The 25,194-nt window shown below is 40.2% G+C and overlaps 1 protein-coding gene across 8 annotated transcripts in view; it reads right to left on the reverse strand.

The window, feature by feature from the left end:
- The window catches only part of LOC128696241 (peroxisomal sarcosine oxidase), a 184,629-nt gene that overhangs the window by 77,914 nt on the left and 81,521 nt on the right, over positions 1–25,194 (reverse strand). For all 8 annotated transcript variants that reach the window (XR_011392938.1, XR_011392937.1, XM_070092561.1 and 5 more), the window contains one exon: positions 5,700–5,887. Coding sequence is in view for 6 of the 8 variants with exons in the window: in XM_070092561.1 (XP_069948662.1) it covers positions 5,700–5,887 (188 nt within the window). In the remaining 2 variants the exon portion in view is untranslated. The remainder of the gene's footprint in view (positions 1–5,699; positions 5,888–25,194) is intronic.

Genomic DNA, 25,194 nt, shown 5'->3' on the forward strand with positions numbered 1-25,194 from the left:
AGGGTAACACCATACAGCTCCTCATTAGGGATGCCATAGAGATCCCTAATAATAGCTGGAAGGAGCACATTCATCGTAGCAGTGCTTAATGATCCCCGTATCAGCTCGATGCACACAGTGTTAACCCTCCTGCCGGCACGATCCGCCATCTTGGAACACTGAAAACTGCGCAGAAACCAGTTGAATTAGGAGCTACTGCGCAGCCTGTCCGCACGGCCCAATAGCGATGCGAACAATGAGATATCGGGAAGATGGAGAGAATATTTTGAGGAATTGTTAAATGTTTATGAAGACAGGAAGGCTGTGATTTCGTGTATAGGGCAAGGAGGAATATCATATTGTAGAAGTGAGGAAGAACCAGTTGTGAGTGTGGGGAAAGTTCGTGAGGCATTGGGTAGAATGTAAAGGGTTAAGGCAGCTGGGGGATAGAGATAGAAATGTTAAAAGTAGGTAGGGATATAGTTTTGGAGTAGTTTGAGCTATTATTTAATTAATGTATGGAAGAGGGTAAGGTTTCTAGAGATTGGCAGAGAGCATGCATAGTTTCTTTGCATAAAAGCAAAGGAGACAAGAGAGAGTGCAAAAATTTCAGGGGAATAAGTCTGTTGAGTATACCTGGTAAAGTGTATGGTAGAGTTATTATTGAAAAAATTAAGAGTAAGATGGAGAGCAGCATAGAAGATGAACAAGGAGGCTTTAGGAAAGGTAGGGGATGTGTAGACCAAGTGTTTGCAGTGAAACATATAAGTGAACAATATTTAGATAAGGGTAAAGAGGTTTTTTATTGTATTTATGGTTCTGGAAAAGGCGTATTATAGGGTCGATAGAGACGCAATGTGGCAGATGTTACAAATGTATGGAATAGGAGGTAGGTTACTGAAAGCAGTGAAGAGTTTTTACGAGGATAATGAGGCTCAGGTAAAGTATGCAGGAGAGAGAGAGAGATTATTTCCCAGTAAAAGTAGGCCATAGACAAGGATGTGTGATGTCACCGTGGTTGTTTAATATATTTATACATGGGGTTGTAAGAGAAGTGAATGATCGGATGTTGGCAAGAGGTGTGGGGTTAAAAGATAAAGTCTAACACACAGTGAGAGTTGTCACAGTTGCTCTGTGCTGATGACACTGTGCTTTTGGAAGATTCTGAAGAGAAGTTGCAGAGGTTGGTGGACGAGCTTGGTAGGATGTGTAAAAGAAGGAAATTAAGAGTGAATATAGGAAAGAGTAAGGTGATGAGGATAACAAAAAAAATTAGGTAACGAAAGATTGGATATCAAATTGGAGAGAAAGAGTATGGAGGAAGTGAATGTATTCAGATATTTTGGAGCGAACGTGTCATCAGATGGGTCGATGAAAGATGAGGTAAGTCATAGAACTGATGAGGAAGAAAAAGTGAGTGTGCACTTATGAGTCTGTGGAGACAAAGAACTTTATCCACGGAAGCAAAGAGGGGAATGCACGAGAGTATAGTTATTCCAAAGCATGGGTGGTGAATATTGCAACATGGAGAAGGCTGGAGGCAGTGGAGATGTGTCTGAGGGCAATGTGTGGTGTGAATATAATGCAGAGAATTCATAGTTTGGAAATTAGGAAGAGGTGTGAGGGCTGAGGAGGGATTGTTGAAGTTGTTCGGACACTGAGAGAAGATGGAACAAAATAGACTAACTTGGAGAGTGTATAAACCTGTAGTGGAAGGAAGCCGGGATAGGGGACGGCCTAGGAAAGGTTGGAGGGAGGGAGGTAAAGGAGGTTTTGTGTGCGAAGGGCTTGGACTTCCAGCAAGCATGCACGAGCGTGTTAGAAGGGAGTGGAGGTAAGTGGTTTTTTTCTGACTTGATGCAGGTGGAGTGTGAGGAAGGTAACATTTATGAAGGGATTCAGGGAAACCGGCAGGCCGGACTTGAGTCCTGGTGGTGGTAAGTACAGTGTCTGCACTCTGAAGGACGGGTGATAATGTTGAACTTATATATCTGTAGTGTAGGCATGCCTCTGGCAAGACAGTGATGGAGTGAATGACGATGAAAGTTTTTTTTTCTCGTCGGGTCACTCTGCTTTGGTGGGAAACGGCTGATGTGTTAAAAAAAATAAAAAATATGATGGAGGTGCATTGAGGCATCTGTGGAGACAAACTTTACCTATGGAGGCAAAAGGAGAATGTAGCAGAGTGTAGTGAAGCATGTGGAGGCTGGAGGCAGTGGAGCATGTGGAGGCTGGAGGCAGTGGAGCATGTGGAGGCTGGAGGCAGTAAAGCAATGTATGGTGTGAATATTGTGTAGAGAAGTACAAATATGAAGATTGTTCAGGTGTTTTGGAAATTTAGAGAGGATGGAAGAAGTGTGAATAAGAAGACATCTGAAACAGTGGTTAAGTGAGGGAGGGGTTTGAGTCGTCCTAGTAGAGGATGGAGGGAAGTGGTCTAGGTGGTTTTGAGTGCTAAAAGCCTAATTAAACATCCAATTAGTTTTTGTGAGCATGTTAGAGACGAGTGGAGGCAAGTGTCTTTTATGGTTTAACGTGGTATAGGAGTGTGAGGAAAGTAACATTTATGAAGAAATTCAGGGAAACAGGTTAGCCGGACTTGAGTCCTGGAGGTGGTCAGTACAGTGCCTGTACTCTGAAGGAAAGGTGGAAATATTGCGGTGTGGAGAATCATCTCAGCTGTGATGTCATTACGCTTTTTGCAAAATAGTGAAATTATCTGTCAAGTTATTGTACCTGTGTGAGTGACGGCCGGAGTGTTAACATTATAATGTCACTATACAAATAACCTGGCTCTTTCAACACGACTATTAATGAACTTCTTGCACTTAACAACATGCCATCATTTAACTTCCCTGCAAGTCCACCATCAGCTGAGATTTTGAAAATAATCCCGAAGATCGTCAGTTTTGAAGCGCCAGATGACTTGAAGGAATTAATAATTGATAACGCCGACACCTCCTCTGAATCCTCCAATCAACACTCACCTGACACCATCCAAGGCACCACCAAGCCTGCTATTCGTCGATCGGCTCGTCGTGATGACGTCAATCGCATTTCCTCGCTTCCACTCACCACTACACAAACGGACCAATCAGAAGCCACGATTCCACCACAGTCTTCTATACACTCCGTAGCTGAGACACCAACATTGAAGAAACCTTCCATGTTGCAACCACCAACAAAGACAACAAAAACTCCACCAGTCTTCACTCGACGTATTGATACAGGAGACCCCTACCTAGATCAATACCTACACTGGAAAGACCGCTGCCAAGATCAATACCTACACTGGAAAGATATAACTTTTTATACGACTCCTGACCGAGAACCCACCATGAATGTCGACACTTTGTATCAGAATGTAGTCGACAGAACAGTCAAGTTTACAAATCGTAAATACACCTGTTGCTCCTTCTCAACACTAATGCAGATCTTGGACTCGTTGCAGGCCGACCCGGCATTTCGACCCAGGATTACAAGACTACTTATCGTTTCCTCCCAACAATTGCACAACATAAGAATGCCTCCACCACTGAAAAAGAGAAGTAACACCTGACTTACACTTCAACGACACCTGACCAATCAAGGACAAGCCTCCCTTGACCACGCCCCCTAGCTTCTGCCAGCCGCCAATAAATATCAAGAATGCAAGATGCAGCAAGCGGCCAGGCAGACTGAGTGTTCTCCTGCTTTTTGTGTTGCTGTTAACATAAGAACATAAGAAAGAAGGAACACTGCAACAGGTCTACTGACCCATGCGGAGCAGGTCCATATCCCCCCCCCCCGGATAAGCCCAATGACCCACCCAGTCTGGTCACCTACACTCAAGGATGGAGCACGGCACCAGACCCAGCAGCACAAGCTAGTCAGGTTCAACTCACACCCACCAACACCCACTCATGTATTTATCTATCCTATTTTTAAAACTAAACAACGTTTAAGCCTGAATAACTGTACTCGGGAGCTTGTTCCACTCATCCACAACTCTATTACTAATCCAGTGCTTTCCTATATCCTTCCTGAATCTGAATTTTTCCAACCTGAAACCATTGCTGCGAGTCCTGTCTTGGCTGGAAATTTTCAGCACGCTATTTACATCCCCTTTATTTATTCCTGTTTTCCATTTATACACCTCGATCATATCCCCCCTAATTCTACGCCTTTCTAGAGAGTGCAGATTCAGGGCCCTTAGTCTATCCTCATAGGGAAGATTTCTGATACATGGGATCATCTTTGTCATCCTCCTCTGTACGTTTTCCAGAGAATTTATATCCATTCTGTAATACGGTGACCAGAACTGAGCAGCATAGTCTAAATGAGGCCTAACCAAGGATATACAGAGTTGAAGAACAACCTAAGGACTTCTATTATTTATACTTCTAGATATGAAGCCAAGAATTCTGTTAGCTTTATTGCGAACACTGATGCACGGTTGTCTTTGGTTTTAGGTTACTGCTAATCAGAACTACTAAATCCTTTTACCAATCAGTAGTATTAAGATCTACATTATTTAGTTTATATGTAGCATGGTTATTTACCTGTCTAACATTTAGAACTTTGCATTTGTCAATATTAAAATGCATCTGCCACTTCTCCGACCATTGCATCAGTCTATTCAAATCATCCTGGAGTGCTCTAGTGTCCTCATTAGAATAAATTGGACGGCCTATTTTGGTGTCATCAGCAAATTTGCTTATGTCGTTATTTATTCCCTCATCTATGTCGTTTATGTAAATTGTGAACAACAAGGGGCCCAACACTGACTCCTGAGGAACACCGCTTGTGACGTGAACCCATTCTAATTTCTCCCCTTTTATGCAAACTCACTGCTGCCTATTTGTCAGCCATGCCTCTACCCAGGAAAAAATTTCTCCTGTTCCGTGTACCTTAAGTTTCTTCAATAGTCTCTGGTGTGGAACTTTCTCGAAAGCCTTACTGAAATCCATATACACAATATCATATTCATTACCATGATCTACCTCCTCAAACACCTTAGTGAAAAAAGTTAGTAAATTCGTAAGACAGGAACGCCCCTTTGTAAAACCGCGTTGAGATTCATTAATCAATCTGTGCCTATCAAGATGGCTACGAATTGCTTCGGCACCTATTGATTCCATAAATTTTCCCACTATGGAGGTAAGGCTTATTGGTCTATAGTTCGAGGCTAAGGACCTGTCACCTGCCTTGTAAATAGGTATTACATTTGCCATTTTCCACTTATCAGGCACTATGCCAGTTTGTAGTGATATGTTAAAAAGATTAGCCAAAGATATGCTAAGTTCCTCTTTACATTCCTTTAACACCCTTGCAAACAGTTCATCAGGGCCTGGGGATTTGTTAGGTTTTAGTTTCTCTATTTGTCTAAGGACCATGTCACTAGTTACTGCTTCCAAGGCTTAGTGGTTGGGTTTAGTCCCGACTCTATCTTCGACTCAAGACATTCCTCTCACCATCTACCCTTCGTACTGTCCCCACTTCCCCTCGCCCCCAGGGGTTCTTACCTGTGAGTCCGTATGTATGTATGTAATGAATGTGACGGGTTATGTGTGTATTTTTACAGACATGATATTGTGTCTTTTATTCATTATACTATTACTACTAGTATGGTTAGTATGACTGCTGGTACTACTACAGGTACTATTAGTACTAGTACTCACTAGTATGCTTATACTATGACTGCTGGTATTACCACAGGTACTATTAGTACTAATACTCACTTGAGAGGTATGTGAACATCCAGCTTGGCCAGGAGTGGTCCAGCCCATGGCCCGGGACATAAGACCACTACATTAGCTCTCACTGTGCCTCGTGGTCCCTTCACTTCAGCTTGCCCCTCAGTGGCCACCAAGATATCATCGACAGGCCAACTGTCCACTATGATCCCCTGAGTCTGGCTGAAGACTTGCTGTCGAGGTGTAAGGGATTTTTTTTTATATTTTATTTAAAACGTAATATTACAACATAAAAAGTAAATCTATAGAAAACCACCATCCCTTAACAAACAGGTATCCAAAATAGAATTCATAAGCACAGTACACCGTAAGAATTGCGCAACATTCCGACAGTCGCTATAAACACTTCGAGCCACCTAGGATGTTCATCATACATAAGTAAACATCAGATAAGAGCTTTGTGGCCACATATGTCATCCTACTACAAAAATTCACTAAAAGACATGCTATAATAAATCATATACCACTATCTCCTCCACGGCATACATTACATAATAGTGACGGTATTTATACCAGAGCTATCAATGTTGATAAATTAGACACATGTGCAACTCTTGGGTATCTTTATTGAGGAAACGTTTCGCCACACAGTGGCTTCATCAGTCCATACAAAGGAGAATGGAAATATAAACACAAATGCAGTATAACGTGATCCTTAATTGACAACGTTTCACCCACACAGTGGGCTTTCTCAAGTCAGATCCGTGTGTGACTTGAGAAAGCCCACTGTGTGGGTGAAACGTTGTCAATAAAGGATCACGTTATACTGCATTTGTGTTTATATTTCCATTGTGTCGGTATTTTATACCATTTATTACCACAAAGGAGAATCTTGAAGAACAGGAGGAGAATGAGGTAATCAGTCCCTCAACCTTGAGTCGATGTGGTCAGTCCATCAATCTTGAATAGAATACGGCATACGTGCTGAGAAGGAGCTTATAAACCGTATGGCAGGAGAGGTGCAGCAGTCATAGGTCGTGTAACATTTGTTCAATGTTGAAGTAGGTCGTGCCCAAGAATTAGGCAAGCGAAGAATTCCCAAGTATTAAGATCCCAAGAAGTTGCAGTGTCTGACAGGTTTGTAGAACCATTCATCTACAAATACTAAATTAGATATTTAACAAAGTGTCGCATAACACTAAAGAATTTTTATTTATATGTTATTTAAAATCATACATAAGACAATATGTTAAGTTTACATTTCCAACACTTGTGACGATTACCAATAAAATTGGAAGTATTGATCATGGCATAGAATTTCTTAATTAAATATCCCCCCTCCACCACAAAGTAAAAAAACTAGTATCACCAACAGATTGGCATATATACAAACATTTACTAACGTTTATCAGATGTTACATTACTATTTTGACAATGGAGTGTCTCACCAACCCAAAAAGTATTTACAATATAATATTTCCCTAAAAAAACAAAAATTTTACTCTCCATGAAAGTTTTTTAAATAACCACTAAATTGTTCATCTGTTATCATGAACTCTGCCATAATGATAAATTAACCCTGGACACCATTGTATCTTACATCTCATCTTTATTTCCTCATAACAACGCCAGACACAGGGAGCTTTCTTATCTTTAAGAACATTACTTTCACACACCACACACTACATTTACACACATTCACCTCCATACCAAAAACCATTCACACTTGAACACAGTTTTACTTGTTCCATTCCTGTAACAGCAACGAAACTTTATACCATTACACGAAGTGATTGAAAACAAGCTATGTAAATCCATATTTAAAAATCATCTATAAACCTTATACACAGTAACAGCACAACACTGTTTATTCGTAATTATACCAAAAACCACATTCAGTAGGCCTAAATAATGGCCACCACAAAACTACCAATTACACGGTCTCGCTGATGTTAACATACACATAACATTGGAATCAACCAATCTCTAGACATGCATACTGCATGTAACTTAGCATTATTAACCTCCTAATTTTTTAACAAGGCCTTGAATTATACATTCATAACCAGAAGAAAAACCATACACACTGAAATCAGACAAATTATCAACCTACCATAATCCCATACACTCCATACCATCCACCCTCTCGTTCGGTAAAACCATCCCCATACACACCACCACCACCTAAAACCCTTGAAAAACCGACTACCAAAGGAAACCAGTCCCCTACATGGTTATCACTGCACCAATCGCAGGAGACGACTGACCGTAAGGTATCGGTAGTTCTCTGGAAAACAAGCTCCCCACCGACTCCCATAAATAAGTTTGTTCTTACCAGCAGTCCTGTCTATACACGCCGCAATTGCCTTAATTCGAATCCTACCCCCAGCATCTCTCATTCACCAGGAAATCTACAGAAAATCTACTACCACATACATAATCGCCCTTTTTACCTCCCTTGATACCCCTTTCACCTCTAATGTTAAAAGCTTGCAGGGTCTCTACATTACCCCCACCCAGCAGACGAAAAACCCTCGCCAACCACATCCATACCTCCCTTAATGCTTCACAAAAATAAACCAAAACCGCATGAAATGCTGTTTCCAGCTCGCCACACTGACTGCAGGACGGTTCCCACACCAAACCAATTAAACTCAAAACTGATTTTGAAGCTAGGATCCTCATCATGAATGTGTATACTAACTTCCGTACCCTAGGTATTAACTTGAGCCTTCGGAAGTCCTCCCACATCGTCCCCCAATCATACAACCGATATGCCCTGCAGGATTTCCGTCCTCCTATTCAATGATGCCAAACGCCCCACTTTAAGTCGCACCACATCCTTGACCAATAACAACCCTCAGCATATCTTCACATTCAATTAACTCATTACCTCCCCACCATCTCTGCACATCCCCCATCACCTTCCCCACTCTACCCTAAAACGTCTTAAAACATTTCCTGAAGGTTTATCCCCCCACAATACAGCCTCCAATCCTGCCCTCACATGCACCGCATCAAATCTGTCATTATGTATTTCCGCCAATCTACCTCTAAGTTGCTCCACAGTCCTGTACTGCCTCCCCCCTCCCTCCTCATAACACTCGTTCATCTGACATTCCAAATAATTCTGTAACCCATACCTCCACCTGGCCTCTTCCTGTCGCCTATTTTTAAAGAATCCAGCAATACCCTGCTTAGCTCGCTTCTCCCACCATTCCAAGACACCCGACCCCACATCCCTTGATCCCCAAAAAGAGTGCCACCAATCCCCAAGAGCATCACACACCCCCTCCCCCTTCACGAGTCTCGCATTTAATTTCCAATAACCAGTGTGTATCCTAACCATACCCTCCCAATCAAGATCCGCAATAACTGCCCTGTGGTAAGAAAACCCCACATCGAAAGTCGTAACTCCCAGAACGCGTATTACCTCCGTAGCATAGAGCCTATCCAGTTATGCAGCATAACCCCATCGTACAAACGTATACTCAACCCTCCAACCACCCCTCCCCACTACATCTAAAATGCCCACATCCCCAAACACATTGCGTAAAAACCCCAACACACACCCCGGCCCCCTAGGTTCCACATCACCCTGGCGTATGACACAATTCCAATCTCCTCCTATCACAGTGACTAAAGGAAATCCTCTCAAATAAAAAAGCAAAACATCCCTCACGAAAGTTACCTTAATATGTTGCATTTCCATCCGCCGGCATGTATACTCCTATAAAACAAACCCTTGTCTCACTCCACTCTCCCTCTACCCGCACCACCCTCCCACCCCCACCCTCCTCCCACCCCAACACACGCAAGGGACTGGTTTCCTTCACAGCCACAGCAACCCCTCCCCCTTTTTAACCTCACCAATCCTCTCACATATAACTTATATCCCTTCAAACGCAACTCACATCCAAACTTGTAATTATGCTCCTGTATGAAACAAATATCCACATCAAATCTCCTCAAAAGCCAATCCATCCACACTCTCTTAACCTCAGCTCTCAGGGCGTTAACATTAATAGTGACCACCTTGAATTATTACAATAAAGGCGGCTTCCCCCGCCGCCTGTGAAGATTGCTCGAAAGACTTGGCTGTTGACTATAGCCACGTTTGGCACCTGGTCTATCCAGATCTCCGATCCCCCCCTTTTCCTTTGACCCTTTCAGCGCCACAGAACTGGTGCCACCATTCTCCGGGAGATCTATCACGTTCTTCCAAGTTTTCTTTCCTGATCTCTGCCCAGGCGTTAAGGAATCTTCCATATCAGACGTCCCAGCTGCTCATTTACGTGAGCCTCCTTCTCCACACGGTGCCTCAGCATCCATGTCCTCCTGGTGCACCTCAACCACCACCGTGTGCTCCTTACTCTCGTTGCACAAGGTGTCCTCACACTCCTGTGCAGCTACTACCCCCACCATTGCCCTCCCGTCCTTCTCCCCTTTCTGACTGGTTTCCACCTCCCCCAGGAAGTCTTTCAAGACCTCGTCCAACAGACCATACTGTTGCAAGTCACTCCTGTCAACAATCACATCCATAGATGTTCGCTCAGACACAGTTCCCACAGGTAACGTGGTGCATACTCCCATCTCCGACGCCGCTCTGTCAACTTCTTCACTCCAACTTCCAGATGCCTGGCCTGCAGCTTCACCTGTCCCAGGTGCCAAAGAGCCCAGCTGTTGTTCCACCGTTGTTGGCACCTGTTTTCTCCTTCCCTGCCGTTGATGACATTGGGCCGCCATATGGTCGTAAGACCCACACAGCCTACATGTCCTGCACTGTCCTGCATAATATACACAAACCTGGGTTCTGAATTCTTCCATCAGAACGTACGATGGTATAGGTTGTATCAATGTCATCTTCAAGGTGAAAGATCCCTCTGGCAGCCCCATATAAGGCCCATCCTTCCACACTCTCAACTCCGCCGAATGGATCTTGCCATATCTACGGAACACCACCACATCATCATATTCCAAGGCCACAAAGGGGACATTTCTCACCTTTACCCACGTTACATAGCTTGATACGTCATGTAGGCAGACCTTCACTGCAGAATTAACGGTCATTCTCTTTTCTTGAAACGCGTCGACTATGCTGGAGTAAAACCCAGCACTCTTGAACTTGATGAATATCCTCGACACTCCATTCACTGTTACGTTTGGAATGCCGTTCACATCACGGATGATACTTGGCAGAAGTACCTGCATTGTAGAACTGCTCAGGGTACCACATACCAGCTCCACACAGACGGTATTTACCCGGCGTCCATGTCTGTCCACTATTTTGATTGCTCAAAACAGGAAAACTGCGCAGGAAAACCAACTTAAGCAGGAGCGTCTGCTCAGCAGGTCCACACGGCCTGAGAGTGATGAGGACAATGTTCACTGTTATGACCAAGGTCATAATGAGATTAATTTATATTTTGTCCACTTATATTATACTCGGGATTTTTTTTAATATTAGCTAAATTAAAGACTCCACTAGTTTATAATATTATCTGGTTTAGAAATATAACTGGGTATGATGTGTATACATATATATTTATGTATTTGGAGTAATGTGTTATGTAGGTAGGTAACAGCTGGCTAAGAGTTGAAACAAGGTATGTCCTTGGAGGGTAGTTTAGTCTACTATTCCCTCTTCCCTTTGGCGAATTGATGTCATGTAGGGATTAACTGTATTAATTCAGTTCGCTCTCTCTGCTGACTCAGTGTGCATTGACTGAGCTACCCCTCCAGTACTCCACCTTATTCACACTTGGATAGAAGTAGTGCTGATTTCTACAGAGCGGTCTTCTACAGAGCAGTCCCCACGGTACGGTCCCCTCCCAAAAGGCCTTCTACAGAGTGGCTCCCACGGTACGGTCTCCTCTGAGCGGACTCCTTTTCACACCTTTATGCTAATGACCTTGACCTCGCCCTCGAGACCACCTCACCCTCGACCACCTCGCCCTCGACCACCTCGCCCTCAACCCCCCACCGACGCCCCCCACCCACGACCCCCACCCAGGCCCGCGCGCTCCGCCCGCCCCCGCACCCCGCCCCACGCCCGCCCCTCGCGCCCGTCCGTCGCGCCCGCCTGCGCCTTCTGCTGTGCCTTCTGCAGTGTCGTCCGGATCGCCCCCACTCCCCGAATTTTTTCCGATTTTTTTTTAATTTTTTTTGAATTTCATTTTCTTGTGCTCTCCATCTCCTCGGATCAAGTTTTTTGGATTCCCCTCTCCCCACTTTCACCCCAATCCCAATTTTTTTTTCTCAATAATACAAAGACTCTAATTCCTTGGATGAAGTTTTTTGGATTCCCCCCCTCTGGGGGTAAGCATTCAAAATGGACTCCCACTTTCACCATAAATATTCCTCTTCCATCTCCTTGGATCAAGGTTTTCTCGATAATACAAAGACTCCATCTCCTCGGATCAAGATTTTCTCGATAATACAAAGACTCTACTTCCTTGGATGAAGTTTTTTGGATTCCCCTCCTCTGAGGGTAAGCATTCAAAATGGACTCCCACTTTCACCCCCATCCCAATTTTTTTTGAATTTCATTTTCTTATGATCTCCTCGGATCAAGTTTTTTGGATTCCACCTCTCCCCACTTTCACCCCCATCCCAAAATTTCTCCTCCATCTCCTTGGATTCCCCCGTATGGGGGTTCGAATTTCTTATGATCTCCTTGGATCAAGGTTTTCTCGATAATACAAAGACTCCATCTCCTCGGATCAAGGTTTTCTCGATAATACAAAGACTCCATCTCCTTGGATCAAGTTTTTGGATTCTCCCCTCTGGGGGTAAGCATTCAAATGAACTCCTCCTATGAGTCATGGTACTTTCTCTTACTACAGGTCTAAACAAGTGTGACGTCACCCCACCTGTGTTTACTCGGCGGTCAGTGACGTCACGTGATGACCTCACACACACAGGCTGAATCTTGTTGACTTCCCCCTATGTCAGTGACGTCACGTGATGACCTCACACACACAGGCTGAATCTTGTCGACTTCCCCCTATGTCAGTGACGTCACGTGATGACCTCACACACACAGGCTGAATCTTGTCGACTTCCCCCTATGTCAGTGACGTCACGTGATGACCTCACACACACAGGCTGAATCTTGTCGACTTCCCCCTATGTCAGTGACGTCACGTGATGACCACACACACACAGGCTGAATCTTGTCGACTTCCCCCTATGTCAGTGACATCACGTGATGACCACACACACACAGGCTGAATCTTGTCGAGCAGACAATAACTTAAAATGCAGGATAACACTATTTATTATACAACAATGCATTTCATATACATCCAACAAAAAAAATTCATTGAAAAAAGGTACAATTCATTGACTAAAATCAACATATTTTTCTCTTGAAGAAATTCTATGCATTTTGTTCTGGATCTTCTTCGTCATCTCCATCTCAGAATTACACATTTCATATACAACATAGGGAAAACATTACACATTTTCGCTCTTAACTCAGGATAACACAAATAGTTCCACATTGTTTCGTTAATACCCAAAACAATCCACAATTTCTTTACAAAAGATTCACTCTCCTTAAGTCTAGACATTTTTCTCGTTTTAACTATTTCATCTCAGGTCACTCCCCACGAAGTAACCTTCTCTCTCTCCTTCTCCCCACCCTCACAAACCCTCACAAACCCTCACAAACCCTCCCAAACCTTCACACTCCCACCAACACCTCACAATTTTCACTCATAACCCACAATTTTTCTCGTTTTAACTATTTCATCAGAAAAAGTCACCACAACACTTACAACTTATAACCACTTTTCGATTAATTCACTAGTCACAATTTTACATATTACGAAGTTAATACGCACGCACACACACACACACACACACACACACACACACACACACACACACACACACACACATCAATCAGATAACTGCTGCAGCATATGGGCGCCTGGCAAACCTGAGAACAGCATTCCAATACCTTAGTAAGGAATCGTTCAAGACACTGTACACCGTGTATGTCAGGCCCATACTGGAGTATGCAGCACCTGTTTGGAACCCGCACTTGATAAAACACGTCAAGAAACTAGAGAAAGTACAAAGGTTTGCCACAAGGTTAGTTCCAGAGCTAAGGGGAATGTCCTATGAAGAAAGATTAAGGGAAATCGGCCTGACGACACTGGAGGACAGGAGGGTCAGGGGAGACATAATAACGACATATAAAATACTGCGTGGAATAGACAAGGTGGACAAAGACAGGATGTTCCAGGGAGGGGACACAGAAACAAGAGGCCACAATTGGAAGTTGAAGACAGAAATGAGTCAGAGAGATATTAGAAAGTATTTCTTCAGTCATAGAGTTGTAAGGCAGTGGAATAGCCTAGAAAATGACGTAGTGGAGGCAGGAACCATACACAGTTTTAAGACGAGGTTTGATAAAGCTCATGGAGCGGGGAGAGAGAGGGCCCAGTAGCAACCGATGAAGAGGCGGGGCCAGGAGCTAAGACTCGACCCCTGCAACCACAAATAGGTGAGTACAAATAGGTGAGTACACACACACAAATACCTCACTTTACTTTGAACACCTTCAAAACACTCTCATACATCATTTGAGACCACCTTTTCTAATTATCTCTTAAGAAATATTCTCTCATCCACAACCTTTATCATCTCACTACAGAACAACCCCAAGATTACTTCGAACACTCTCATAAATCATTTGAATACTCACATAAACACCTTTGAACATTTCCAAACAACACTGAAGCACTTCCAAAATATCATTTTGAATACTCCCAAATAAGATTTATCATCTCTAATTTATCTACACTTATATATTTTATTAAATTACAACTCATCCACCATACTACTCCCTCAGTCTCCAGACTTTACAACATTATCACAAAAACTAACTCATACACTTATGACATGAGACATTTTACCAAAACGAACACAAACACACCCACACACACCACATTTTACTTTGTATAACACCAAAAACATCATCAATTACCTTTGATTACTCCAAAAACATCATTTGAACACATTCAAAAACATCAACAAACTCCTTTGAATACTCCCAAAACACCACTGAATACTACCAAAACAGCACCGAATACTGCCCAAACAACACTAAAAATCACCAGAAACTAAGTTCAACACCACCGACTAACAACCATTTTATAGAAATCCCCTCAAATCACTATAACCAAGACGATCCCACTCACCTCAGACTATTATATAACATGAACGCAAAAAAAAAAAAAAAAAAAAAAACTCATATATCATTTTGAATACTCACAAAAAACACCTTTGTACATTTCCAAACAACACCGAAACACTTACAGCAGGATCACCACCAACTGAAAACATAACATGTACACACACACACAAAAAAAAAACTAAGACATCCATCAACTATCATCAATGACCACTCATTTTTATAAACATTCGCACAAAAAATCACAATCACCAACTCCATACAATATCTAATACACTCCTCTCACTACCACCAACACATACCAACACAGATAGAGATACCTCCCATGACATCACACTCCATCCTGTGTTTACTTGACGACGTCACACCCCACTTTTTACTTCATATAACTTATTGAGAGGAAGCTACTTGTTTCAACCTGTTATATCTCTAATATCTAAGATCACCACAATCAAGACGTTTACCGAATTCTATAACACCACCACTAAGATCACACTTTTTTTTGTACACAATCTCTTAAAACATCATCATAACGAAGATCACTAAAACTATCTATACTTTTACTAAGATCACATATCATTTCGTCTTCTCTAACTCACTCACCAATTTACATTCACACTTGTAGATGAATGGTTCAGAGAACCGACATGTTGATAAATTAGACACATATGCAACTCTGTGTGGCGAAACGTTTCCTCAATAAAGATACCCAAGAGTTGCACATGTGTCTAATCCACATTCACACTTACACATTTCATTAACCGAAATTACATCTCATCCACCAAACTCCTCCCTCATTCTCCAGACTTTACAACATTAGCACAAAAAAAACTAACTCATACACATATGTCATGAGACATTACCACAACTAACACACTGACTAACTTTGAACCAACTCTGAACATCACCAAAACACCACTGAACATCTTCAAAAATACTCTGCACATCATTTGAACACCTTCAACAACACCTCCGAATACTCCCAAAACACTACTGAATACTACCAAAACACCATCAAAATCACCAGAAACAAAGTTTAGCATCACCAGCTAACACCCATTTTATGGAAATTCCCTCAAATCACTATAACCAAGAACTCCCTCCCCATGGGCCCAAAAAAAAAAGAAAAACTTGATCACAAACCTAATACACAAACACTTAGTACATGATCACCATCAACTGAAAACATATCTTGTACACACATAAATCTAAGACAACCACCAACTACAATCACCCATGTTCACTTACCTCAGAAATCACTAATATCACAGAAAACACTCATTTTTTATAAACTTTCACACAAAAAAAATCATATTTGACAATATCTAAGCGCACTCACCTCACTACCACCAACACACGATGTCACACCCCACAGGACCGGCGAGGTCACCTCCAGTGACGTCACACTCCCATCTGTGTTTACTTGACGGTCGGTAACATCACACCCAACCCACCTTGTTTCAACCTGTTGTACCCACAATATCTAAGAACACTATAACCAAGATGATTACCAGATTTTATGACCCCACCACTAATATCACAGAAAGCACTCATTTTTATAATCATTCACACAAAAATCACGATCACCAATTCCATATCATGGTTACCATCATCTATCAACACTCATCACCAAGATCACCAAAAATCTAAGATCATTCATCTCAAAACTACTATGATCACTGAAAACACTTATTTTTTTTTTTAACATTCGCACAAAAATAAGACATACACAAAAATACCACGACACTTCCACCAACATCTATAACATAACATGAGCACTGTAACATATCTCCATCACAAAAAACAAAAATAATACAGACACCAACAACTTATACATTTCAATCGCAAATCTAAGACATTCACCTCCAACTAAGACATACACATCATAACTAAGACATACACCAAAACCTATAATTGACACATTGACAATAAATATAAGACATAAGCACAAAAAAAAATTACCATATCATGAGACATTACCAGAACTAAGTCACACACCTCCAACTAACAAACAATCACTTTACTAAGTTCATGTTAACTATTCATCATCAAAAAATATTAATACAATTTGCCCACCAAATTTATGTCAAAACATAAAACTGAATATTCATACCACATTTATCATTTCTCATCTATGTTACATATAACATTTCTCATCCACATCAACCCTAAAACATCCTAAGAGGAAACACCACCAAGGCCAGCAAGAAAACACCGAAAAATCAACTATTCAACAAGTGTAGCCAGGAGGACGCCGGCTCAGCAACCACCCCACTCACCACCACTCAAGGCCACACCACAACAATAACAACAAACATGGCTGCCACCAGCCCATCCTCCCCTCTCTTCCCCGGATTCAACCTACCAAGTAGTCTCTCAGGTATGACCAACGATCCAGATACCCTAAAGACATGCATCTCCAACTTAGCTATTGAAAATATGAATCTTCGAGAGACGCTAACAAAACAAGAAACCAGGATGACACAACTCGAGAACAAAATCCTCAGTCTTGAACAAAAGTTAACAACACCAGGAATGACTAACTGTGACAAGACCATCCAAGCAGTCATAGATAGCCATACCCAACAAATAATATCTCTTAATACAAAGGTTGAAGAAGCAGTAAAAGACTGGAAGAACAACTTAGATAACCAGTTCAGTGACTACTTTGCTCTCCAAGAAGATAAAACTGAACAAGATAAACTATTGGACGCAGTAATAGTTAACAGTCCACTTTTTCCCAGTGATATGAACCAAACAAACAGTAAAGAAATTACTCTGCAGATCATAAACGACCAAACAAGTGTTATTGTACCAGAGTCTGAAATAAAAGAAGCCAGGTTACTAGGATCCCATGGTAGAAAAAGTGTTATGCTTAGATTCCACTCACATGACAGGAAAAAAGACTTAATTATTGCATCTATTAAAGTAAAGAAAGAGGTATACATAAACGAGTGTCTTACCAAAAAAACGTCAGAACCTCCTGTATAGAGTCAGAAAACTTAAGCGGGAGAATAACGACACAATACACCAATGCTTCACACGGGATGGGAAAATTCTTGTTAGGAAAACAAATGTAGGTCAACTGTACACAATCACGAACGAGAATGATCTATCACGATTTCTCAGGGATACTAATCTTACAGAGAATAACTAAACAATGTCCAACTTAAAAGCCTACGTAGTGTAGTGTATGTTTTGCTCCATTATTGTTCAAATTTCATTGTGCAATCTCTTAGTAATTAAATAATCAACTACCTCATTTTGTGATTTTACTAGTAAGCATAAGTCACCTTATGTGATTTTGTTATTTACTATTGTTTGCTTAAACATTAGCTGAATTGATACATTCTCTGTCCATATTACTACCTCATATTTTTTTAAATACTATCAATTGATATTACTTACTAAAATTAATAATTATCATTTTTACTAAAATTTCAATTTACTCTTAACATTTTTGACATTTAATAACCATTACTTGTCTAATTACCTTTACCTGTTTTAATACCACATTTACTATCTTAGATTACTCTTAATTACCTTGTACTGCCATATAACCAAGTATAACTACCAGTGCAATATTGAATGAAATAAACATTACTTTTTCACTTTTTTGTAATCATTATTACTTACTAAAATTTTATTAAACACCATATTTACTACCAGTCAATTTTACTTTTGTACATTAAACATTATCTTATACTTCCCATAACATTTTGTTGCCAAATTTTCAAGTTTGTATATTCAACCCCAACCTTTATATTATCCTTTGTACCTGTGTACCTGTGTACCTGTCTACCATCTTACTATCATATTATATTATTATCATATTATTCTTTTGGTACTTTAATTGTGAATTTTATTTTGTCAATTTAAATCTAGTTATAATCTTGATCTTGTCAACAACCTATACCAGACTCTAGTGCAATTGCAAGTACCATTTCAAATTGTATTTTTATATTATAAGTTTATATTATAATTCCTACCATCTGTCCATTTAACTTTGTTTACCATTACTTAATTTTAGTCCCTTATATATTTTCTCCTTTATTTTAGCTTTATATAGCTACCCTAGTTTATACATTCACAATTGTTAAAATAATCAAGGTGCTATTCTCAGGTGCTAAAGTAGAATAAGTTCACAATTTTGCCATTACATTCCGAAGCTCATTTATTTGATTACCACTTTATTGTTCACCACAACCTATATTAGTCCCTTCTATATTATAATTTTATACTATAATTCTAACTTTAAAAAATTACCTTTATAGTACTACCTACTATCATATTCCCAAGCTCCATTATTTGATCATCACTTTATTTGTATTAGTCCCTTTTATATTGTCTCCTTTATTTTAGCTTAAAAAAAAAAAAAAAAAAAAAACTACCTTAGCTCATTATTTTACATTTGTTAAATAATTCAGGTGCTATTTTTAGCTTAAGACTATTTACTTTGTTTTATACTTAATTCTAACTATAGATTCACTACAAATCTTATGATTACAAGCATTGATCCTGATACCAACCTCTTATTTAATGACTTTAATGAATCAAACAGTTACTGTAATTACTACACTGCAGAACAATCAAAGGCACTTCTCAGTGCCAACAACAACATAACTATCTTTAACTACAATATCAGATCTTTAAGCAAGCATTACGATGACCTCATAGCATTACTAAATTCCTTACATGCCAATATGTCCATCATTACACTAACTGAAACCTGGCTAAAGCCTGATAGTACAGATGTCTATGCCATTCCTGGTTACACAGCCATACACAACTGTAGGCCAGACCAACAAGGGGGTGGCACACCCATATACTACTCAGACCAACTAGAATGTATCACTAATACTTGCACAAGGGATGAACATGGGGAATATATAATAGCTAAATTCAAATCCAAATACCTACAAAAACCTCTCACATTGATAAACATCTACAGAGTTCCACGGTCAAACATTAGCCAATTTAGTCAAAACCTAGGAAGTATGATAACTGATGCACGCATGAACAAAGATCACTTACTACTCTCAGGTGACTTCAATATAAATCTCCTGCAAGACCCGGACCCACACGTTACTGAATTCACAAACACAATGAGTAACTGTATGTTACTACCAACAGTAACAAAACCTACAAGAGTTACAGAGACTAGTGCTTCCCTACTTGACCACATCTGGACCAACACCATATCCCCTTTAAAATCAGGCATAATTACAGATAATACCACAGACCACTACCCTACTTTCCTCATAACAACTCTTGGTAAACTACCCCAAGACACTACTAAAGTCACCTTCAGACTTCACAATGAGGCAGCCATTAATAACTTCACAACAGCAGTAGCAAACATTGATTGGCACACTGAGCTAGAAATCTATACAGATATTGACGAATGTATTAAAAACTTTCTAAAAAAGACCCAATACCTCTATAACAAGCACTGCCCTAAAAAAACTAAACAGATGACAGCTAAGAGACTGAACAGTCCCTGGCTAACACCCAGCATTCTCAAATCCATAAATACAAAACACCAATATGAAAAACAGTACAGAATGGGTCACATAACCAGAGACCAAACAAAACGTTACTCGTCAATCCTAACCAGCCTGATAAGAAGGGCAAAAAAATTGTATTATGAGAACAGATTATCCAACTTACGAGGTGATATAAAAAAGACCTGGAAGACCCTATCAGAAATTCTGGGAACAAAAAAGATATCACGAAATAGCGAAATAAAATTAGCAAAATCAGATGAACCCCAACTCCCACCAACAGAAACAGCAAACAGACTCAATGATTTCTTCTCCACTATAGGACAAAACCTTGCCAATAAAATCCCAAGCTCAGATACCCCACCAAATGACTACCTCACCGGCAACTACCCGAACACACTGTTCCTAGCTCCGACTAACCCATACGAAGTCTCCCTTATTATCAACGCACTAAAAAACAAGGCAGGAGATTTAAATACCTTACCACCCTTTATATACAAAAAACTGTCACAAGTGCTATCACCAATCATTGCAACACTCTTTAACAAATCCATAGAATCCTCCACCTTCCCTACATTACTCAAAATAGCAAGGGTCACCCCGATCCACAAAGGAGGAGACCAAACAGAGTTGAATAACTATAGGCCAATATCCAACTTACACCCTCTCTCAAAAATCTTCGAAAAATTAATTCATAAACGAATCTACTCCTACCTTATCTCCCAAAACATACTCAACCCCTGCCAATTTGGATTCAGGCCTAATAAAAATACTAATGATGCTATTATACACATGCTAGAACATATATACACTGCAATAGAGAAAAAAGAAGTCCCACTGGGGATCTTCATTGACTTACGTAAAGCTTTTGATACAGTTGACCATGACTTGCTCCACGTAAAATTGTCACACTATGGTATAAGAGGGCACTCCCTCAACTACCTCAAGTCATACCTCAGCAACAGAAGCCAATATGTGTACGCAAATGGGGCAAACTCTTCTGAACAACCAATTACAGTTGGTGTCCCACAGGAAGTGTCCTTGGCCCTCTTCTCTTTCTCCTATACATAAATGACCTTCCAAATGCTTCGCAATTACTCAAACCCACACTATTTGCAGATGACACTACATAAGTCTTCTCTCACCCGAGCCCAGTCACGCTAGCCAATACTGTAAATACCGAATTACAGAAAATATCTACCTGGATGAGGACTAACAAACTTACACTAAACATTGACAAAACCTACTTCATTCAGTTTGGTAACAGAGCTACAGATGTCCCTCTTAACATAATGATAAACGGATCACCTATCACAAAGCTAACAGAGGGAAAATTCTTAGGAATCCACCTTGATAATAGACTCAAATTTCATACACATATACAACAAATTTCTAAGAAAATTTCCAAGACTGTAGGCATACTATCGAAGATACGGTACTATGTTCCACAGTCAGCCCTCCTGGCCCTATATCACTCTCTTATTTACCCCTATCTCACCTATGGAATTTGTGCATGGGGCTCAACAACAATTAACCATCTCAGACCACTAATTACCCAACAAAAGGCTGCAGTTAGAATGATAACAAATTCTCACTACAGGCAGCACACTCCACCAATATTCAATACACTAAACCTACTCACCATACAAAACATCCATACTTATTACTGCACCTATTACATACATAGAACACTTAACTCTGATATTAACCCTCCCCTCAAAGATCTCCTTGCCAACCTCAACAGAACACATGACCATAACACAAGGCACAGATCACTCTTTGATGTTCCTCGTGTCCATCTCACACTATGCAAAAACTCAATGCACATAAAAGGCCCTAAAATCTGGAATTCATTACCTGTAAATATAAAAGAAACACTACCTGTTTATAAATTCAAGTCTCTTCTCAAAGATCACTTACTCACCCAAAATCAAATAAATACTGAATAACTGAACCTTATAAATTGTATATCTTAAATGTTTCTCACAATTATATCACATTAATGTTAAACCTAAAACCCAATCTAACTTTATTATTTTTTAAATACACTACCTAACAGAATACTCCATACGACTGAATGTACAACAATGCATGGAACCATATGACCTGTCTTTGTAATACTCACTTGTGCTTTATAGTTATCTGTTTACAATAATGTTTTATCACTGATTTCATCATTGCTTAGTTAATTTTAAGCCAGCCTGAAATGCTATGCATAGTATAAATGGCTTTGGCATGCTGCTCTTATCTGTATTTTTTTGTACCTCTGTATATATGCTCAAATTGTTAATAAATAAATAAAAAAAAATAAAAATCCGTATATCACCTAGAGAGGTTTTAACCCTGATGAGCCATCATGTCATAGGAGCCAGAGTGTAGTAGGTGGTGTTGGAGTGGTGATGGTTGCTCTGGCTCCTACGTCGTGATGGCTCGTCGGGGTTAAAACCTCTCTAGGTGATATACGGATGAATAAGAAAGGATGTTTTAGGGTTGATGTGGATGAGAAATGTTATATGTAACATAGATGAGAAATGATAAATGTGGTATGAATATTCAGTTTGAGAAAGAAAATGTGTAAAACAATTTTATGTTTTGACATAAATTTGGTGGGTAAAATGTATTAATATTTTTTGATGATGAATAGTTAACATGAACTTAGTAAAGTGATTGTGTATTAGTTGGAGGTGTGTGACTTAGTTCTGGTAATGTCTCATGATATGATAATTTTTTTTTGTGCTTATGTCTTATATTTATTGTCAATGTGTCAATTATAGGTTTTGGTGTATGTCTTAGTTATGATGTGTATGTCTTAGTTGGAGGTGAATGTCTTAGATTTGCGATTGAAATGTATAAGTTGTTGGTGTCTGTATTATTTTTGTTTTTTGTGATGGAGATATGTTATAGTGCTCATGTTATGTTATAGATGTTGGTGGAAGTGTCGTGGTATTTTTGTGTATGTCTTATTTTTGTGCGAATGTTTAAAAAAAAGTAAGTGTTTTCAGTGATCATAGTAGTTTTGAGATGAATGATCTTAGATTTTTGTGTGTGTTGTGGGTTGTGGGTGTTGTTGTCGAACTAGAGACGCTGAAAAGTGTTTATAAGTTGTGGGTTGTTGTTGTGACTTTTTCCGATGTAATTAGTTAAAACGAGAAAAAAAAATTGTGGGTTGTGGGGTGTTGTGGGTGATGTTATATCTTAGTTGGAGGAGAGTGTACTCATAGAAATTGGTAATCGTCTTGGTTATAGTGATTTGAGTGGATTTGTGTGAAAATGGGTGTTAGTCTGTTATGTTGATCTTAGTTTATGGTAATTTTGGTGGTGTTTTGACTGTATTCAGTGGTGTTTTAGTAGTATTCAGTGGTGTATTTGGGAGTACTCAAAATGATATTTTGGAAGTGTTTCAGTGTTGTTTGGAAATGTTCAAAGGTATTTTTGTGAGTATTCAAATGATTTATGAGAGTGTTCGAAGTAATCTGGAGGATGTTTTGTAGTGAGATGATAAAGGTTGTAGATGAATATTTCTTAAGAGATATAGAGAAAAGTGTGTGTGTGTGTGTGTGTGTGTGTGTGTGTGTGTGTGTGTGTGTGTGTGTGTGTGTGTGTGTGTGTGTGTGTGTGTGTGTGTGTGCGTGCGTGCGTATTAACTTTGTAATATGTAAAATTGTGACTAGTGAATTAATCGAAAAGTGGTTATAAGTTGTAAGTGTTGTGGTGACTTTTTCAGATGAAATAGTTAAAACGAGAAAAATTGTGGGTTATGAGTGAAAATTGTGAGATGTTGGTGGGAGTGTGAGGGTTTGGGAGGGCGGGGAGAAGGAGAGAGAGAAGGTTACTTCGTGGGGAGTGACCTGAGATGAAATAGTTAAAACGAGAAAAATGTCTAGACTTGAGGAGAGTGAATCTTTTGTAAAGAAATTGTGGATTGTTGTGGGTATTAACGAAACAATGTGGAATTATTTGTGTTATCCTGAGTTAAGAGCGAAAATGTGTAATGTTTTCCCTTTGTTGTATATGAAATGAGTGATACTGAGATGGGGACGACGAAGAAGATCCAGAACAAAAATGCATAGAATTTCTTCAAGAGAAATATATGTTGATTTTAGTCAATGAATTGTACCTTTTTTCAATGAATTTTTTTTGTTGGATGTATATGAAATGCATTGGTTGTATAATAAATAGTGTTATCCTGCATTTTAAGTTATTGTCTGCTCGACAAGATTCAGCCTGTGTGCGGGGTCATCACGTGACGTCACTGACATAGGGGGAAGTCGACAAGATTCAGCCTGTGTGTGTGAGGTCATCAAGTGACGTCACTGACCGCCGAGTAAACACAGGTGGGGTGGCGTCACACTTGTTTAGACCTGTAGTAAGAGAAAGTACCATGCCTCATAGGAGGAGTTCATTTGAATGCTTACCCCCAGAGGGGAGAATCCAAAAACTTGATCCAAGGAGATGGAGTCTTTGTATTATCGAGAAAACCTTGATCCAAGGAGATCATAAGAAATTCGAACCCCCATACGGGGGAATCCAAGGAGATGGAGGAGAAATTTTGGGATGGGGGTGAAAGTGGGGAGAAGTGGAATCCAAAAAACTTGATCCGAGGAGATCATAAGAAAATGAAATTCAAAAAAAAATTGGGATGGGGGTGAAAGTGGGAGGGGGAACCTCAAAAATTTGATCCGAGGAGATGGAGAGCACAAGAAAATGAAATTCAAAAAAAAATTAAAAAAAAAATCGGAAAAAATTCGGGGAGCGGGGGCGATCCGGACGACGCTACAGAAGGTGCAGCAGAAGGCGCGGGCGGGCGCGATGGACGGGCGCGAGGGGCGCG

The sequence above is a fragment of the Cherax quadricarinatus genome, chromosome 39 (assembly GCF_038502225.1).
Source record: "Cherax quadricarinatus isolate ZL_2023a chromosome 39, ASM3850222v1, whole genome shotgun sequence".
Lineage (NCBI taxonomy): Eukaryota > Metazoa > Arthropoda > Malacostraca > Decapoda > Parastacidae > Cherax > Cherax quadricarinatus.